General features: G+C 58.4%; 1 protein-coding gene across 2 annotated transcripts; it reads right to left on the bottom strand.

The window, feature by feature from the left end:
* Nucleotides 1-35: 35 nt before the first annotated feature.
* On the bottom strand, nt 36-6,959 carry IGSF8 (immunoglobulin superfamily member 8). 2 transcript variants are annotated; one of them, XM_037023869.2, is made up of 7 exons: nt 6,760-6,959; nt 3,365-3,742; nt 2,282-2,743; nt 1,528-1,935; nt 908-1,321; nt 463-589; nt 36-290 (listed from the first exon to the last, which is right to left on the bottom strand). In XM_037023869.2, exons 1-6 carry the CDS (start codon nt 6,827-6,829, stop codon nt 474-476), a joined length of 1,848 nt encoding a protein of 615 aa, XP_036879764.1. In that variant the 5' UTR covers nt 6,830-6,959; the 3' UTR covers nt 36-290; nt 463-473. The 2 variants fall into 2 exon arrangements, with proteins under 2 accessions (XP_036879764.1, XP_017525108.2); XM_017669619.3 differs by lacking the exon at nt 6,760-6,959 and adding an exon at nt 6,296-6,434.
* Between the last annotated feature and the right edge of the window lie 12,258 nt (nt 6,960-19,217).

Raw genomic sequence — 19,217 nt, 5'->3', positions numbered from 1 at the left:
TTCCTCGTGGCAGGGAAGACGCAGCCAGCCCTGGGTTTTATAAAACAAGTTTATTCACATTTTAGAAAAATGAATTCAAGGACAGAGAATGGCCTCCCTACTGGCTGGTATGAGTTCAAGGACAGAAGGCCAGAGGGAGGAGTTGGGAAGGAAGGAGCAGAGAACAGGGGGCCGTGTCCCCCACTCTGGGTTGGGGTAGGTCAAATAAATTAAAGGGCGGGCGGGCAGACGGAGAGGGAGGCCAGGCAGCCAGAGGCAGGCTTGGAGCTGGGCTGGCAGAGAGTCAACACCTGCAGGACGGGAGACAGGGCGAGGAGAGGGCCTGAGCGGGACCCCCCCACCCCGCCCCGCCCCAAGCCTACTAACAAGGGGACCCTCCTCGGGCACCTGGCGGGTAGCCCATGTCAGGTTTGCAGGCCAGAGGCTGAGGAAGGAAGACCAGGATGGAGGTTTTTCCCTCACCTGCGGAGGGATCACCGTTTCCGCAGCCTCTTCATGAAGCAGCAGGTGATGGTGCCAAGGACGGTGGCACCAGTGACGAGGGCAGTGCCCGCGCCCACCAGCAGGGGCACAAACAGGGTGTCCAGGGCTGGGTGAGAGCGGATGGCTCTGTTCAGCCCGGGGTGCCCCTGCCCTCTACCCAGTGTCACCCTCGTGTCCAGCCCCTGCTCCCACCTCCTCCCCATTCGCAGGCAGCCTGCCCCTGCCCACTCCCTGCCGCTCAGCACTCAAGTCACCCTCCACCCCCGGGAGACGGGCGCTGGGGGCTGCACGCTGGATTCTCCAGACTCTTCAAGTGAAGTGGCGTGGACGAGAAAGGGGATGGCAGCGGGGGAATCCAACAGAGGGCAGAAGGAGCACAGGGCTGGGAGAAGGCAGCGAGGGAGGGAGGGTGGGAGCCGCTCACCATGCGTGTAGGGGTACACCGTGACTGGCCCCGAGCGGGCACTCCCTGCCTGGTACCAGCTGTAGTCCGCATGCTGCACCCAGGCGCTGGGGGCACAGTGGTACACGCCTTCATCCTCGGGCCCCAGGCTGTGCAGCCTCAGCCGATGGCTTCGGGGTGACACCAGGTCCACGCTGACTGGGCCTCCTCCGGGCCGGACCCCCAGCTCTGCCACGCCGTCCTGGCCCACGCCACCCACCAGCTGGGCAGAGGCAGAGCTCAGCTCCCCCTCCTCCAGCCGCTCCACCCACCAGCTGGCGGCCAGCCGCACGCCCGGGGGGCCACCGCGCATAGAGATGTTGCAGAGCAGCGAGGCGGTCTCCCCGCGGTACACGGTGCCTCCGGCCAGCCACGCCACGGCCTCCAGCACCACACCTGCAGAACAAGGGGCAAGCCAGTGAAGGGCCCAGGGGCGTGGGGTTAGGAGCGCGTCCAAGCAGCCCCCAGGAAACTCAAGGTGTTCCCATGATCCAAGAAGACGCGCGTGAGGATGAGGCATGGAGGCACCTGATGGGTAGAAGTAGGAGGAAAAGGGTCTACAAGCCCCACACCCCAGAAAGACCGCAATGCACCCCTCTCACCTTCCTCCCGCACGTGCACAGGGAGGGGCCGGGAGCGGGCACTGGCTGCTTCACGAAGCCGGGCCCCAGACCCTCGGACATAGGCCTTGGCGAGGCAGCGGTAGGTGCCCGCATCACCAGGCCTGGCAGCCTCCAGCCGCAGGCGGTAGGTTCTGGATGCCACCTTCTCCATGGCAATGTGCCGGCCCTCATAGCCAGGGCCTAGGCTGCCCACACCCTCTGTGTCCAGCTGGGCAACCAGGCGGCCAGGCCCAGGTGCCCCCGCAGGTGCCATCTCCCAGCCCACGGAGTACGCAGCATGTCGGCCTGCTGGGGGCAGTGCCCCTGACACATTGCACAGCAGCTCCAAGGGCTCCCCAGGGCCAATGCGACGTTCTCCAGGTCCCACTGCCACTGCCAGCTGGCTGGCTGAAACACAGGGGTGGGGAGGGGCGTCACGGAGGCCGGAGGGGCAGAGCCCCTGACTCCTAGCTGTGGCTCCTGCCTTGACAGCAGCAACTGCAGGGTGGCCTGTCCTTCCCTCATGAGGTATGACCAGCTCCCCCACCCGGGGCTGACTCTCCCCTCCACCATGGCCCCCTATCACCATGCCCAGCTCCCCAGGGGAGAAAGGCTGTCCTGGGTGGAGGGGGAAGCGACACTATCATGGCTTGCCTGAGGGAAGGTGGGCTCCCTGGAGCCAGGCGGCGGCCACCTAGTGGGCCCACTGAGGTCCATGGGTCCCAGCTCCCACCCTGGGATGCGTGGCACTCACACAGCGTCTGCACGTCCACGTGGGCCAGGATGGCCCTCTTCTCCGCGATCTGTACCCAGCTGCCATCAGGATCCTGAATCCACTCGGCGGCCGTGCAGTGGTAGGTGCCTGCGTCATCTGCCTGGGCGCCCCCCACCACCATACGGTACCGCTCGGCACCCTCCTTGCCCAGCTGCAGCTCTCCAGCAGCCAGCCGCTCAGCATAGGGTGCTCCGGCCTCCACAGCCAGGTCGGGCCGCAGTCCCACCACTTCCTGCAGAGTCGCTCTCCCTACTGGTGCCTCCGGCACAGCTCTCCCAAAGGACACTGCCAGGTGTGTGTGCTTCTGCGTGCTCGTCCTCGCCAAGCAGCCCAGTGCCAGTTCCTGCCCCTCGTGCACGGTCAGGCGAGGGGGTGAAATTGCAGCCTGCCGGCCTCGGGGCCCTGGGGGTGTGGCAGACACCTGCAGCATATCTGGCAGAACTGGGGAGAAAGGCTGGAATGAGAGAGGGCCGGGAGCCCGTGCCTGCAGCCTGTGTTACTGCCTATGTACAGCCTGCAGCCCTGCATCGACTGTGAGCTCCAGGGGGGCAAAGATTTCATGTTATGTTATTCCTTCTGTAACCCGGTGGTGCTGGGCACAGAAGAGGCGCACAATAAATACTTGTTGAATTTCATAGAACCAGCCCATCGCCTACTCACCCTTATTTCTGGGTCTGACCCCTGTTTGAAATACTGAGAAAAGTGGCTCTGTCCTCCTTCTCAGAGGACAAAGAAACTTAAGAAAGCAAGAATGTCACATGGTCTCATTCCTCCTACCCTACCTCTACCTCCTCCCCACACCCTCCCGATATGGATCCTGGAATCTCAAGGAAAGGAGCTGGTTCACCCTGTCAGGCTCCACCACCCTCTTGGGAGTGGAAGAGGACTGGTGTGCCACCTGGCAGGAGGTAGCTTGATGATGAAGAGATCTGGCTTAGAGTCCCAGATGAGCCACTAACTCATGACTGCTGGGTGACTCTGTACAAGTCACAAAACCTGAAGGTGGTTAGAGGGGTCCCTCCTGGTCCTGACCTCGTGTCCCCTCCACCCCAGAGCCAGTACCTCTCAGCTCCACCTTGCCGCTGTAGCTGCCCAGGTAGCGGCTATCAGTAGAGGGTGTGTAGCACTCGTAAATGCCGGCATCCTGGGCCTGCAGGCGCGCAATCTTGAGCACCACGGCATCACCCTGCAGACGCTGCACCTGCACCTCGCCAGCTGCCACGCGGGAACCAAAGACAGCGTAGGAGAATCGGGTATCCCTGGTACTGGCGATGCCCAGCGCAGACTCTGGGGCCTCGGGCCTGTATAGGAACCACTCGAAGTCCTGCCGGGCAGGGCCCTCATAGCCACTGACGTTGCAGGAGATGGAGATGGCCATGCCAGCCACACGGTACAGGGGTCCCTCGGGAACCAGCACCTCCCGGGCATAGCACCCAAATCCTGTAGAGAAGGACAGAGGTTGGCCATTGCCTCCCACCATTACCAGCACCATTCCCGACTGCTGCCCAAGAGAGGAAAGAAAACCTTGGTACACAGCTGGGACCATCCTGAGAACAGGGAAAGGACGCTGGGAGATAAAACACCTGGGTCTCAAGGTGGTATAGACCCAGGTTTGCCTCAAACCCCAGAAACATCCCATTTCTGGCAGGCCTAAGGGCAGAAGGGGGTGCACCTTCTTCTGGATTTAAGCATCCCTCAATTCCAGCTGCCTGATTGCCGCCCCCTTCCCCACTCTCATGTCTGCAGTAGGGAAGACTGGTTCGGGGACTGGTCAGAAGAGCCTTCTAGCTAAGCGATTCTGAGCCCACATGGCCCCCTCCTTTGAGGAGAGCTGGCACACTCTTACTCAGAAGGACTGGTTGGCTCAGCTGTGTCACCTGGGCCAGGGGACTCCAAACAATGGAGCCAGTGGCCCGAGGACAGGGCACAGACCCAGTCAGTTCTCACCACACAATGCCTTCCCCCCTCCAGCTGTGCCATGAGCTCACTGCTTCTCCTTGCCCAGGCAGCTGAGGCTTTCTTTAGGGCAAGAACCAGCCTCTGCCCTGGCCTCTGGGGGCAGAAGATCCCTTCCCCACCAGTGTCTGCCAATCTTCCTGGCTGGCCCAGCTGATGCACAATCTGCGCCCCCATTCTCTAACAAAAGCCTTAATTTGCATGGGGCGTGCATTCATTTACCTATGGTTCTCTTTCCAGGGGAGAGGGATTACACCCCCACCTGCCCCCTCCTGTCTTTCCTCAGAGGCAAAAACTCTTTTTCAACCTACTTCTACCCCCAGGCCCTACGCAACCCTGGCAGCTACTCCTGGTGGCCGCGGAGGGCTCAGCTTCTTGCTCTGCTCCACCAATCTTCCACGGCCCCACTAAGATCACAGAAACCGCAAATGTAAGGGCTGGGAGAGTCCCCGCCTGGATTTTACAGATGAGAAAGGGCACGAGAAGTATAACGTCCAGGCCAAGATCCTACCGTCCATGGAGGGCTTCCACATGCCCCTGCAGAAGGGCAAAGCCAGGAAGGAAGGCGGGGAGCTCTAAGGTTAGGGCTAAGCAGATGACTCTTCCACCAGAACGTCACTCCCAGGGGCAGACCCACAGCCTCCGTGCAGGGCCCGGAGCAAAGCACCACATCTGGGGTCAAACTGTCTTCCAGCTCCTACAGAAGTGCACCCTTGACTTCCCCGCCTAGTGGGGCTCTCAGCCCCTTCTTCCTGTGGTAGGTTGCAGGGAGAACTTATGGTCACAGGGTTAGAGCACAGGCTGGGAGTCAGGAGACCAGGGTCTAGTCCCATGTTCATCCCCAGCTGGACCAGACCCTTCTTCCAGGCCCCAGTTCCCACACTGCAAAAGAGCTGAGAGCTTCCGCTCTGACCATGAGCCTGTGACTGTGACTTGGGAAGGGCCTGCCAGAGGGCATTTCGTAATCAGGGTGAGGGCTGCTGGCCGAGCTGCCTTCTTCCTTGGCCTCCAGGCAGGCTCTGCTCAGAAGGTCCTCCCTCCCACCTTCCAGGCTCCACAACTGCTGATGCTTGGGGATCTCCATGGGAAAGTCCGCCCCACCACCTTAGGAAGCCAGCAGCCAGGAAGCTCTCTCTCCCTAGTCGGGGTCCCCTCCTCTGGTTCCCAGAAAGGGAAGGGAGAGCAGAGACTGGCTTTGGAGTCAGAGGGGTCTGGCTAGGGATGTGTTCTCTGGGGCAGGTTACTCCATTTTCCTCATATTCCAAATGAATGTAAGTGCCCTCAGGCAGTGGGCGCGCCGACCTTGACAGGCTCTTCCACCTCTGTACACCAAACCTCCCCACCTCCCCTGGGCTCCTCTCTGCTCGATGCTGCCCACGGGGGAAAAACCGGCCAGCTGCTAAGCAACCGGGTCCCATGGCTCCTTTCTGTGCCCATTTTCCTGCCTCCCGCCAGGGCCCCAATGATTCGCTCTAGTCCCCCAGGGCCCAGGGACCTAGGCAGCAGGGGAGCCTCTGCTTGGCACTGGTGGAGCTCTGGGCTAGAAACAGGCGGCTGGGACTACATCAGCCTGTGCCTCGGCTATGGCAGCTCCGGGTCCTTGCAGACAGGCCACCTCCCACTCTGTGTTTTCTTATGTCAAGGGCTTCAGTCACTGTCCCAATGCCACACTCCTCCTCCCAGACCACCTCCTGCAGGGAACCCTCCAGTTCAGGCCAAAAACAATGCCACTGTCACTGCCCTCGTGCCTCCATGCGGGGTGGCCCGGAACAGCCCGTGAACATCCACCGCAACAGACACCGGGTGCTCAGACACCCCAGCATCGGTCTCCACGCAGCCTGCTTTCTCCTGAGGCAAGGAAGCTGGGACTAAGCGGGTGCGATAACTGGTGGGAGGCTACAGAGCCCAGTGCCGTCGGAGAGGAAAAGTGGGGCAGAGGAAGACCTGGCTGAGGTGCAGACGGGATGAGAGGGGGAACTGCGCCCAGCCGCAGATGATGACGTCTATGCGGGCAGGAGGCAACTAAGGGAGACTTACTTCCAAGATCATTAACAGGACTGGCCCCTGGGCCTCCAGCCAACTCCGGGCAATTACGAAGACTGGCGGGCACTGCCCACGCAGGGCGGGCACCTGAAGCTGGGCCTGAAGCTCAGTGAGGCAGAGAGGAGTCACAGCATCTGGGAGCGGCGACCCCTGGATCTGAGCATGCAGGTTGAGAAACGGGGCCTGGCGGTCCCTGGGGGACGCCCCTCGGTGGGTCCTCACTGTACCCCAGCCGGGGGCCTAGAGCTGGGGGGGCCTTCACCCTGCCGCCCCCAAGACTGGCTCGGCGGACAACCACAAAGGGCGGCTGGGCGCCGAGCCCAGGGAGGCTGGAGGTGCCCGTGACCAGAAGCGGGGTGCGAGGGGCTCCGAAATGCTGGGGAGGCGGGCCGGGCCGGGCGCCAGGCGGCAGGCACCTGCCCAGCGGGGCCGGGGGCTGAGGCGGGGGCCGGGCTTACCCAGCGCAAGCAGCAGCAGCAGCAGCGGCGGCGGCGGCGGCGCCGGCGGCCTGGGACCGAGGGCGCCCATCTTGCGCGGCCGGCTCGGGGTGGCCCGGGGCTCGGGGGCGCATGCCCGCCTAGGGGGCACGAAGGCGAGCGGCGAGGCGTGGGCGCGTGGAGCCGAGCTGAGCCGCGCGGAAGCAGCCAAGCCCCTCCCCTCCGCCTCCTCCCCCTCCGCTCCTCCCACCACTTCCCCTCCCGCCTCGGCGCCTGGAGGCCGTTCCCGCCGCGCCCGCCCCGCCTGACCCTGGCCGCGCTTTAGGCCCCTAGACCTTGGCTTCGGCTCCGCCCCGGACAGACCCCGCCCCTTCCTGGCTTTAAGTCCCGGCCCCGCCCTCCCCCTTTCAGGCCCGCCCCCGATCCCGGCCCCGCCCCGATCCCGGTGGCGCTAGCAGGCAGCTGCCGACTCGGCTGACTCCCACCCGGCCTCGCTTGCGGGGCACCCTGGCTCCGCACCTGCCGGCCTTTCCCTGAGGAAACCCTGGGGCGGGGGGGGGGGGGTGGCTGTGGCCGCGCGCCTGGAGTCCAGGTCTTTGCCCTGGGCTGTCAGGCCTCTCGCCAACGGGCAGGACCCGGGAGTTTGGGTATCTGGGCTGAAGGGCGGGCGCTTCAGGGCCCCACGCGGTCACCAGAGACCTGTTTGCCACCCCCTCAGGGCAGAACCGGTGGCTGTGCCGTCTGAGCGTCGTCACTTCCTGATTGGGGATCCTAGTCAGGTTGCTTAAGTTCTTTCAATCTCAGTTCTCTTGTCAGCAGACTGAGGGGGGATGCCATCCACACCAAAATTAATTAAGACAATGTACATACAGTGCTTGGCACAAGATAACACAAAACAGTAGACACGGTGTTTTTGTTTGTATTTGAATTATTTAAACTGCTTGCTAAGAGTTTAGTTTTAGACTTGAGAGGGTGAACCTGGGGTTTAGTTAAGTGAGTGATGGTTTCCAGTGAGGGGAGGGGACAACCCTCTACCTTGGGAAGGGTGGGCCTGCCCTGGCGGTGGGAGAACGGAAAGGGCGCGTGTCCTAGGCACTCTGCCTCCTCCCGGCTTTGGAGAAGGTGAGACGCGGGGTGGGGCTGGGGTGGGGGGAAGGGACATGCAGGTCTGCAAAGCCCAGGCTGTCAGAGTGCCCAGAAGTCATCTAGCATGTCACCCTCTAACCCCTCTACTTGCCCCACTCAGCACCCCAACCCTCCCACTCACTCCTCATCCCCCTTTACAGAGGTGGAAACAGGCTGCAAGAGGGGAAGTGGTACAGGATCCGACCAGACTTTCCTTGAACACAACCAGTGCCTGGCTAAGAGGGATGCTCAGCTGGAACCACATTCAGAGACAGACCAGAGAAACCGAGGCAGAGGGCTGATTTCCCCAGGGAAGACCACAGGTCCACTGCTCCCCTCCCAATGCTTGCAGGACTGGCCCTGGGAGAGGACAGCAGGCTCTTCATTCTCTCCTGCTTTGACATATCCACAGCCTGACTTCTCCAGATCCATCTCGCCTAAATCCATCCACAGGCCAGACTGAGCCATGTGAAAACTGAGCAGCACAGGGAAGTTTTGGGAGGAAAACCATTCTCCCTTTATGTGGGAGCACAGCAGACATAATGCCTTCCTGGGGGTGCTTGAGAGGAGATGCTGCCAATCTTCATCATCACGGATACCATTTATGGGACACCTATACAGTAAGGCCCTTTTGAACATTATTTCTAGTTTCCGCAGCTTATTTTGCCAGATGGTGTCACTTAACAGATGAGAAACCTAAGGGCTAAGCTTTTTGCCCAAGGCCACACAGCTTTTAAGTGGCCAGGGTATGGCAAGCCCAGGCCTATCTATCCCCAAAGACCCAAATCTTCAGTCACCCCACTGTCTCTCTTCCCAAACCTCTCCACCCTATAAACCCATTCAGTCAACGAATTCTGATTGGGCCAGGCCTTGTGCCAGATGCTGGAGATGCCGTGGTAAACAAGGCCCACATAGTCCCCTGCTTTCAGGGAGCCTCCAGGGGGGAAGGAGACATACCATAAACAAGCAATGACCAGCTCTCAGTATGAGTTTTATGAGGGGGCCCTCGGGTTGCTGAGGGCACCCTCTGGCATGGGCGCACCCTTGGGGCTGGAGGAAGATGGGAGTGGGTAGGTGTTGAGGGGCTGGGCTGGCATCTCCAGTGATGTGGCCCACGGGGAGCTCATTGCGGAGGCCGCCAGCAGGGGGAGACCACAGCCCGGGCCTGAGACTCCCTTCAGCTGATTATGTAACCGGGAAACCGGGGAAGGAGGGCAAACCCCAGGCGCCAGACGCAGTACCCGCGACAGCAGAGGAGCTTCGTGCAGAAGGATGTCACACACCCCAACAAAGCCATGCACAGACACGCCCACAGCACTCACAGGCTGCAAAGGAGGGATATACTGTGTAGACTGGAAAATACTCCTGGACCCTCCCCATCTGGCCCATAAAAACCACACAGGCTTACCCAGCACCTTGGCTGATGCTTGTGGTGGGAGAGCAGAGAAAGGGGGGCAGCAGCTTTTCAGACATTCTCAGCCTGAGGCATGAGGGGGAAGCCTGGGATTGCAGAGACGTGGGTGAGGGGGCAGTAGTGACCATGGGCAGCTGATGTCACTATGCCATCACCAGCTTCCCACTCGCCTTCCATATCCCACCAGGTGTGGGCATATATCAGACATCAGGCCTGTGATTCACGTGCTTATGTCATTCCTCCCCCATCTAGATGACATATGCAAGGCCCCGAGGTGGCCCTGAGGTGGCCGGAGTAGCATTAAAGATAATGAAGATCCACGCTCTGCCCTAAAGCAGCTTATAATCTGGCTGCAACGCCACACATTACAGTCACAAGCATGGAGACATGGTTCTAAGAGAGGCACAAAGGCGGGACCATTAATGTATTCTGGGCCAGGTGCGTAACATGACCTCACTTCATCCTCCCAGAACCTTCTGAGGTTAGTGCTATTATTATCCCCATGAGGAAACTGAGGCATGCAGAAGTTTAGGAATATGTCCAAGGTTAATGGATTGCTGTCTAAACGCGGACTGAGCCTAGCATTGTCTGAGTGTGGAGGAGCCTGTGTGTCTAACCCCAGTTCCCTGGCTTCGTGGGCAAACATGGACCCAGCACATACAAATACATACCCAGCCATTGACAGACGTTACCCTTATCAAAGAAGCAAGCACATATACCTGCCAGACACGAGACACATAGAGATGCCCCAGACACACCCACAGTCCTCAGCTCTCTCTTTTAAATACATAGCATCCCAGCTTGGTGGGAACTAATGACCACACACAAGAAAGCCCTGTGATGTGAGTGTGTTGATAGAGCCTCGGCCCATACTGCCCTGTAAGCCGTAACTTCCCACTCTCCCAAGGGGACCCTTCTCTCTGTGACTTTCCGAGAGGCTCAAGCAAAGAGACAAGACTGCTGGAGCAAACGCCCACCTTCACCCTGACAGCCTGCTCATGCCAGGAGCACAGAGACGGCGGTGTGAGCATGGGACCCAGGTGCCCACAGATAAACATCCAGACACTGTGCGAGCGCAGACATACTTGAGGGCCCACAAGCCATCTTCCACACGCACACGCAGGCACGCTGGACCCTCGCCCTCCTTCCTCCCTAGCCTGGCGTCTGTTCCGTCATGGTAGACCCGTCTACCCCCCGAGTAGTCCTCTTGCCCTGGCTGAGCCCACACTCCTTCCCAAACTCTCAAACCCTCCGCCAAGTGGGTGGCACAGCTGTTCAAGAATAAAGGAACCACAGGGCACTGCTGGCCTTGGCATAACCAGGCCCTGACCTCCGAGGAGGCCCTGCCACTCTGATGTCCCGGATTAGTGCCAGCTGCCGCCCACTCTGGAATGCCGTGGATGGATCCCTCCGAGCTGGAACCTCCTCCTCCTCCTTCCCCTGACAAGTCCCTTGTTCCCTCGTTCCCTAGGGCTGGGTCCTTGGGCTCCACTCCAACTGCTCCCCACCCCTGTCCTGATGGTGCAGACATGTGTCGGGAAGGTAGCACAGGGCTGAGGCCACTCCCGCAGGGCGATATCACTTCTTTGCCAACCCGAGCAGCCTGGGGTGAGGGTCTGGGGATGAGTCCATGGCAGAAGATAACAGGGCCTTGGCCAGAGGTCTGTGGGCTGCATGTTGTAGACGAACCCAGGTGGCAGGAGGTGGTTAGCACCAGGTGACTGTGTCTGGGGCCCTGAGGTTGAGCAAGAGACAGACTTGGAGAATGGGTTCCTTCCGAGTTTGTCCATATGCAGCTGAGTGAGGCGAGGAGGCGGCACGGGTGACCGCTAGTACTTACTGGGCACTGGCTTCATGCAGGGCACTGCGCTGAGCACTTGGTACACAGGCACACAGTTCTCCCGACCCCATGGAATGAGTGCTATTGTTGTCCATTTTGCAGATGGGAGAAAGGGCCAGAGAGGTTGTATCACTTACCCAGAGTCACCTGGTCAGCAAGTGGTAGCACCTAGATTCAAATACAAGCTGTTTGACTGCCAAACTTTAAGCTCCTAACATGCTTCTTCCTCCTCCTTACCTGACCTGCACACATTTATTCATTTATGCTCACGTGCACACACACACACACACACACACACACACACACACACGCATGCCCACCTGGTGCCTACACAACCTTTTGAAATAACTGCCTTTGTCCACCAGTGCATCTCTGGCTTCCAGCACAGGTGGATGTTCATAAATATTTGTTAAATGAATGAATGCAGTGCTAGAAGCGCAGGGAGAGGATGCTTGTGTGTGTGTGTGTGTGTGTGTGTGTGTGTGTGTGTGTGTGTGTGTGTGTGTGTGTGTGTTGTGTGTGTGTGTGTGTGTGATGGCTATATAGGAGGAGAAGGGAACGAGGGGAGCTTCACACTCCAGACCTGTGAACAACAGCAAAGGCTCACTTATAACTCTGGGGTCCCAGCCCTTCAAAGTGTCCTGGGTGGGGAAAGAGGAATGAAATTGGGGTTCACAGGGCTCCCTGAAATGAAAGGGGGTCTTAACACTCCCCTCCAATCAGCACAGAGGACAGGGGGACATGAGGGGACCTGGGAAGAGGGTAGGAGAACAAACAGCTGCTTGGCCATCTCAGCACCATCTTCAGCTCCTGCTTGTCACCATTCCCTGTCCTGGTGCTGCGTGCTCTTCCCAGGGCTCCCCCTGCCCCTCCACTGCCCACACCTGGACTCCCCAGGAACCTGGCACCCCTTGGCTATCCTGGCTGCAGAGTAGACAATTCCCCCTTGCCCTAGGCCAAATGAAACAAGGGTGGAATTTTTCCAAAGGCTCTCTATGGGTGAAGTGAAGAGAAAACAAAGCCAGAAATAAAGATTACAAAAACAAAGAGACAGATGGGACAGTGGGGGTGAGGGAACTCAGCCACAGGAGAGAGGGCCGGCATCCTGCCGCCGCCGGGCCCTCCCCTCGCTCCCACAGCACCCTGTCCTGGGCCCTTGGACGGCATTTCCCACTCTGCATGGTTATCCCAGAGCCTGTTTATATCTAGATCTTGGCTGTGAGCTTCTCAAGGCCACTGTTGGCAATTTTTGGCTCTGCCCCCATGCCTAGCACAGTGTCTGGCAAGGAACAGAAGCCCAACAGACATTTGCCAAGTAAATGGGCGAGTGAGTGAGAAGTGGGTGAGCGAGAGATGGAGGCAGCGTCCTTTCTCTCTGGTGACCAGATTTCCTCCACGGTGGTCACTTTGCATCCACAGTGCCTGGAAGCTGTCCTCCTATTTCAGAGCATGAACCTTCCGTCTGTCAAGGAACAACCCAGGCTGGCTGACCTGGCAAACTGGGAAGGGTCGAGTTCTGTCCTCCGGGGAGGGAAGGGTGCTGGAGATGAAATTCAGCTAAAAAAGAAACCACCAGACCAGGACATTGGAAAGCCAGAGCAGAAAATAATAGCTACCACATGCACTGGGCATGGGAATTCTCCGAACAACCTTGCCAGTTAGAGCTGTTTAGGAAACTGAGGCTCAGAGAAGCTGAAAATTTGTCCAGTGAGCAGTAGATCGAGGGCTTGTCCTCCAAGCACTCTGATGCACAGCGGTTTCCTACCACACTGTCACGCTGCCTCTGTGCAGGACAAACCATCACTGCGAGGAGCCGGCATCCAGGGGGAGGAAAGGGTGCAGGTCCATCCAGCTGGCAGGGCTGCCCGCTCCAGGTGGGGACTGAGCAGTGGCACTGAGAATGCCAGCCCCTGAACGAGATGTCCCAGAGCAAAAGGGTGGCTTCCCTCCCAAACAGTCTCCTTTCTGCCAAGCCCTTATTATAGCTAATGTTGCAGCAATATCCACCCCCATCTCCAACCCTGCCCTCCCTCACCACAACATCAGGGTTGCCAAATCCTAAAATGCTACCTGCCCCTTTCTCATCTGCCCCTTCCTCCTCAACATCATTGCCACTCTCCAGATCCTCACCACCTCTTGGCTGAGTGATTGCCATAACCGCCTACCTGTCTCTTCCTTCCAGCCAACACCCCTGCCATGTACACACACACCCTGCGATCAAATGAGCCTGCCTTGAGCATTGCTCTCCTGCTCAAAATGTGAAATGATTCCTCTTGCTTATAGCTAAATTTCTCAAATTGCTTGGTGGTAAAAATACAGCTTCCCACTCCCCACCCCTGCCCTCGTGTATTTTCTAAGAGATGTGCCTGCTCTCCTGGATTTTTATCAAGTACCGCAGGTGATGATTATCATCAGAGCCTTTAGGAAATGCTGCAGTTAGATTGGCACTCCGTCTAGTGTTTCAGATCCCCCACAAAACGACTCCCACGCCCATTTCCAGTACTGGTTCCCGTGTTCCTTCTTGGCGAACTGGGTGCTCCCTGTGCCTGGACCACACTGTTCCCTCTACCTGAACACACTCCCTCTGGTTCTGAGCCAGATCCTACCTGTCCGTCAAGGCCCAACTGGAATGCCACCTCCTCCCCGTCTGGCTGAGAACCATCTCTCCCTTCTCTGAGCAACCATCACCTTCCAAATCTAATGGTGTGCGGCCAGTAGCCAGTTGTGCCTGGCTCAGTGAAGATGTTTGGGGGTATCCCAGTTCCTTCCCTTTATCTTCTGGGGTGCTCTTCACTCTTGCCATGGCAGCTGGGGGCTTTCTGGACCTGTGTTCCTCAAGCCAGGAAGCAGAGGGTTCCTTGCCTGCACCCTCGGGCATGTTCTGGAGCCAGACTGCCTGGGTGTGAATCCCAGCTGCCCAACTTGGTTATGCTTCTTCAGATCTTTGTGTCTCAGTTTCCCCATCTATAAAATAGACTTGTTGTGAGGACTATGTTAGGTACCGCATGGAAAGTGCCGAAGTGCTGGCATGGGGGCTCATTAACTGTTAGCTCTGGCGAGCCAGCCATCTTCGGGACAGTCCAGCTCAGCAGTTCGCAGCCCTGCCTGCACATTGGAGCATCTGGGGAGCTTTTGAAAGACACTGAAGTCTCAGCCCCATCACAGACCAATTGAAACGTGATGTCTGGGAGCAAAGCCCAGGCTGGGACATTAACATGCAGCTGCGGTGAGAACCTCTACCGAGTCCAGTGCCTCACTTTACTGGTGAGAGGTAAAGGACTTAGAAAAGTCCACACGCTGTCATGTTAGAGCTAGTGCCATATAGCAAGCCTCTGCCTGTTCCCTGGTCCAGCCCAAGGTGACCTCTGCCACTGTGTGGCCCAGCCGCTGCTCCTGCACCTTCGGGATGGAGGGGAGACAGAGCCCAGGCCCACCCCATCTCCCTCAGCGGACATAGAGGTAAAGAAGTGAAGAGATCTTGAGAAAATGCGGAGGAGTGTCCGAGGGCTAGGGGCTGGCCTTGGGAAGCCCAGGTCAAGGGACCACATGGATGGCATGAGATCCTGACAAAACGACTGTGAGGGTGCCAACCTGTTTGCCTTGACTGTAATATTCTCTCTAGCACCTGGCACAGAATGAGGTGCTCAGGGAGTATTCAACAAATGCTGGTAGAATGTCTGACGCAGTGGCAAGAAGTGAGCCACACACTGTTGACTGAGTTGGCCAGCGGGACACCCACATTCCCCAAGGGGTAGTTCTGAGAACACCAGACAGGAGCACAAGAATGCAAGGATCCTGGACTTGCAGAGAAACTGAGGCACAGAGGAGGCCGAGCTCCCTGAAGTCCCAAGGAGAATTCGTTATGTGGGAACAAGGCTGGGGCCCTGTGTGCCAGCTGTTTGCAGGGCATCCTGTCCTCGCCGGGCATCCAGAACCCCCAGGGAGACAGGCAGACAAACAGAACCATATCCTGGGCCAAGAAGAGGGGCCTGGCAAGGGAAGAAGGAGGTAGGAAGGAGGGGGTTGGGGGGCCCAGCGGGCTGCCTCTTGACAGGGGGAACAGGGAGGCGGGGTGCTTTGGGCCAGTGGCTGGGTCAGATCTCTGGCCAAAGCAAATGTGCCTACGGGTAGTGGGGGGCCGCTCCCCTCCCTGCCCAGATGGAATCAAAGGCAAACAGGAACCCTAGAGGGCCCAGCTGTGACCCTTGCTCCCCACACTCAGCAAGGCCCATTAACTCCATCCTTCCCGTAATCCTTAACATCCTTTTCCCAGCCCAAAGAATCTCTAGAAACAGACCCACCTGCTATTTTCTGATCAGATGCTGTCCAAGAAGGGACAGGTATCTGCAAGTCTCACCCCCCACCCTACCTTTCTCCCCCAAAGATACCCAGACCTTGTCCCGCCTTTCACGGGGCTCTCCGTAAGAAATTGAACTAGTGGCTGTCCAAACCCTGTGCCCTTCTTGCTTCTGTGCCAAGAGTCTAGGGCTCAGACTCGTTTCTGTGGGTCATACTAATAACCAAAATAGGAGTCCCTGTCCCCCTGACTCTCCTTCTGAACCCAGGCCTCCGGCTGGGGGTCGCTGCTCAGACCACTGCAAGTATGTCTCCCATTCGCCTGGGCCAAGCCGCGAGCTGAGGCAGAAGTCAGCTGGAATCCGGGCATCATCAGAGCTGCAAAGGGACCTCAGAGGTTTTTCTAGTCCTGCTCTTTGTTATTCAGATGCGGAGGCAGAGTGGGGACGCCTCTTGTCCACGGTCACACAGCTGCTTGGTGGCCCCACTAGGACCAGCCTCAGCTGGCCTGACTTGTAGGCATGTACCCTTGGCAACAGACCACGGTGGGGACAGCAGGCGGGCAGGTGGGAAGACGGGCACAGGACAGCCCTGGACCATGGTGCTGAGAAAGGCAGTTGACAAAGGGACCCTGGGCCACACCTGTTACTCCTTTCCTTTTTTTTTAATTTTTTAATTTTTTATTATTTTTTTTGTTTTTGCTCCTTCCTTTTTTCTCCCTGAGGCTTCCCCCTGCGTGTCTAGGTAGGCCCCCCGCCACGGAGCTGTCCAAACCCAGAGGGCAGTAAAGAGGGCAAGAAGACATGCACCTGGAACAGAGCCAGAGAGATGGAGGAAAATTCTTCCGGGTGTTCTTTTCTCTTCTACATTTTCTGAATTCCTTATAATGTGGCTTTAACAATAAAAAGGATAATAAGAATAATTTGGGAGAAAGAATAAAGATGACAGAAGCAAGGAGAGAGAGGAAGAGGACATTAGAATCTATTTTGAGTAGATTGAAAAGAAAGATCAGACAGAAAACAGAGGAGCAGACATCAAGGAAGAGAGAGAGGGAAAATTCAACAGCGTCCTTGGGGTCCAGTAGGGAAACTGAGGCGTCCCAGGCCTCGGACAGCCATTCTGTGGCTCTGAGCTCAACCTTCCCCACCACAAGGTCACCACACTCTTTGGGAAGCGAGAGGAGAGAGGAAGAGGAGAAAGAGGCACCCTTCCTGGGCTCCTGGCATGGCTACCCCAGCCAGCCCAGGCTCCCTGTCCACCCCATCACCCCAAGGCTGTCGCCCTGCGCAAGAAGAGAATTTTCTCCCACTCGGCAGGAGCCCTGGAAATGGAGAGGAGGAGGGAAGCGGGGTGGGACAGACTGCGCAGAGAGGCCTGGCAGCCGAAGGAGAGGAAGAGAAGAAGCAGGGCTGGTGAGCCAGCCCAAATCGGGAAGGGGGCAGAGCATGGGGGGAGGGGCAGTGGGGGTGATAGAGCCTCCCCTGCGTCCTTCTCTCCTTCTCTCCCTCCCTCTCTCTCTTTCATGATCTTGAAACAACCTTCAAGTCTGGGCTGCAAGCCCCAGGAGGCTAGTCACTTAGGAAACAAAACTGTTTCTTGGAGACCTTGCACGCCCATCTGCAGCTAAGTGGCGTCCCCACCCCCTGATGCACATGCACATTCTCCCATGGACTCTCACGTACGCCCGCACCCGGATGCACACACGCGCACGTGCTTATGCGTGCACACACACAGAGCATCCTAACATGCGATATACAAATAACTGACTTGTAATAGACTGGCTACACAGCCAGCCAAGGGTGGCCCTCCCCTGTCTGGGGGGGGCTCTGCCTTTGGAACTGCCATTTGGTACATTCACATGGTCCCTACCCACATACAGACTCCCACCCAGTCACCTCCCCCTCAGTCGTTAAGCTCGTGTGTATATGCATGCGCACACACATACACACACACACACACAGCCCTACTTCCCAGATCTTCCCAGGCCAACCAAACATTTGATTCAGGGCCCCAGTCCTGCCTTTCCGTGTTCTGCTCCTGACCTGTGACTTTCTCCCAAGCCCACTCCGCAGCCCAGGAACCCTGGCCTCCCCGCCCCTACTGCCAGGTCTTTCTCACTGTCTGCTTGGTTCCTCTCGCTCAGAGGAACTGGATCTGAACTGTGTTCAAAGGGAGCAGGAGTGCCGCCCAGGATCAGAGGGCGAGTTGTCTATACCCATTGATGTCCCAGAGTCTGAGACCCATGGCGCAGGAGAATCAGGTAAACTCCCAGAGTGGGCAGTGGGGGTGGCCAGCGAGGCACAAATGAGGAACGGCCCCGGGTGTCCTGTCCCCCCTTTCTTTTGCCTGAGCCCCACATGTGTGAGCAGCATGCCCTGGGGTCTGCACACTAGCTCAAATGCAGAGCATGGCAGTGAGCCCCCGGCAAGCTGTATGGGCAGAGGACGGGCATTGGGCCTGGCTACAGAGACCAGAGCCAGGGCCTTGGAAGGACCGGGTAGTGCTGGGAGGTGCCAGCGGGGGCGAGGGAGGGTGATGAGCATTGTCAGAGCCCAGTGGCCGCCATCTCCAGGCCTTCCGGTTCTGGGATGGGTTTCCTCTTGTATCTCACCTTGTGTCCTGGAGAGGGCTGAGCAGGCGATAACCAAGGAGCCAACCCAGGAACGAAGGAACAGGTGCTCCCTGAGTCCCAGGTCATCCCCTGGTGCCCCAGCCCAGGGCAAAGCTGCCTTCAGCTGCCCCAGCATTGAGTAACCCGGCCCCCTGGGGGCCACTCTGCTAGTGACTTCTTTACTAGGCGGTCTCTTCTGATGTCTCACCACAGCCCAGCCGCTTCTCTCACTCTCCTCTGCACACAGGGCCTTGGGCTGGGATCTGTCTCCCCTCACTGTTTCCTGTTCTCCCCCAGGCTCAAGATCAAGGTCAGTTGAGGGGCCCTTGGAAAGAAGGTATCTGCCCCATCCCACCCACCCTTCCAGCTGTAACCCAGGAGGAGAAGGAGGGCGGAAGAGGCTGTGACCTTCCGGATCACCGTAATGGAAAATCCCAAGTGCAGGCCCGGAAGGAGGCCAGTTATTTGGGGAATTCAGATGTAAGCCCTGTTCCCTGAGATTGGATTTGCTGCAGGAGAGGCCTGCAATCCCTGTAGGGAATTCCCCTGGGGCCAGAGAGGGATGCGGCCCAGCGCTGGGCACCCTAGGTCTCATCCCCGCCCTCCCCTCCCATCCTCCTGGCTTCCTTTGGACCTGCCCCCAGGCTGCTGGCTTCCCTCCACGCCATCTCTGTGCCCAGAGAAGTGGGAACCCTCAGCGAACCCCGTCCTCTGACTGCTCCCAAGAGTCAGGGGCAGGACTTGCTCTCCCATCTGCCCCTTCGGGCTTCCCCTTTCCTCTTAGCCCCTCATGCTTTGACTCATACCAAATGGGCAGCAGCCCCCCTGGGCCAACTGGTCCTGTCTGGGTCACCTGCTGTACCCCCAGTTCCAGCTGGTATGATGCTGCAGACAGCCCTTCCAGCCCTGGCGAGACCCCTCGCCTCCTCCCAGTTTCTCCCAGCTTCCCTGCAGAGGCCTCTCATCTGTCTGGCCTCCATCCTGCAGGCTGCGATTTGCCTCCCGTCTTTCCTGTTCCCGGGCCTGGGGCTTGCTGGGACCCACATCCCGCTTTTGGCTTCTCCCCACCCCACCCACCAGCCCCAGGCAGATTCAGCCCAGCGCTCTTCAACCCCAACTAAAGGAGCAAACAAGGGCCAAACAAAACCTGGAAATGTGACCAAGGGTGCCTGCTAGGCTGGGTCCAGGGCAGA

This window comes from Manis javanica, chromosome 14 (genome assembly GCF_040802235.1).
Source record: "Manis javanica isolate MJ-LG chromosome 14, MJ_LKY, whole genome shotgun sequence".
Lineage (NCBI taxonomy): Eukaryota > Metazoa > Chordata > Mammalia > Pholidota > Manidae > Manis > Manis javanica.
This window is presented reverse-complemented; position numbering and strand designations above follow the sequence as displayed.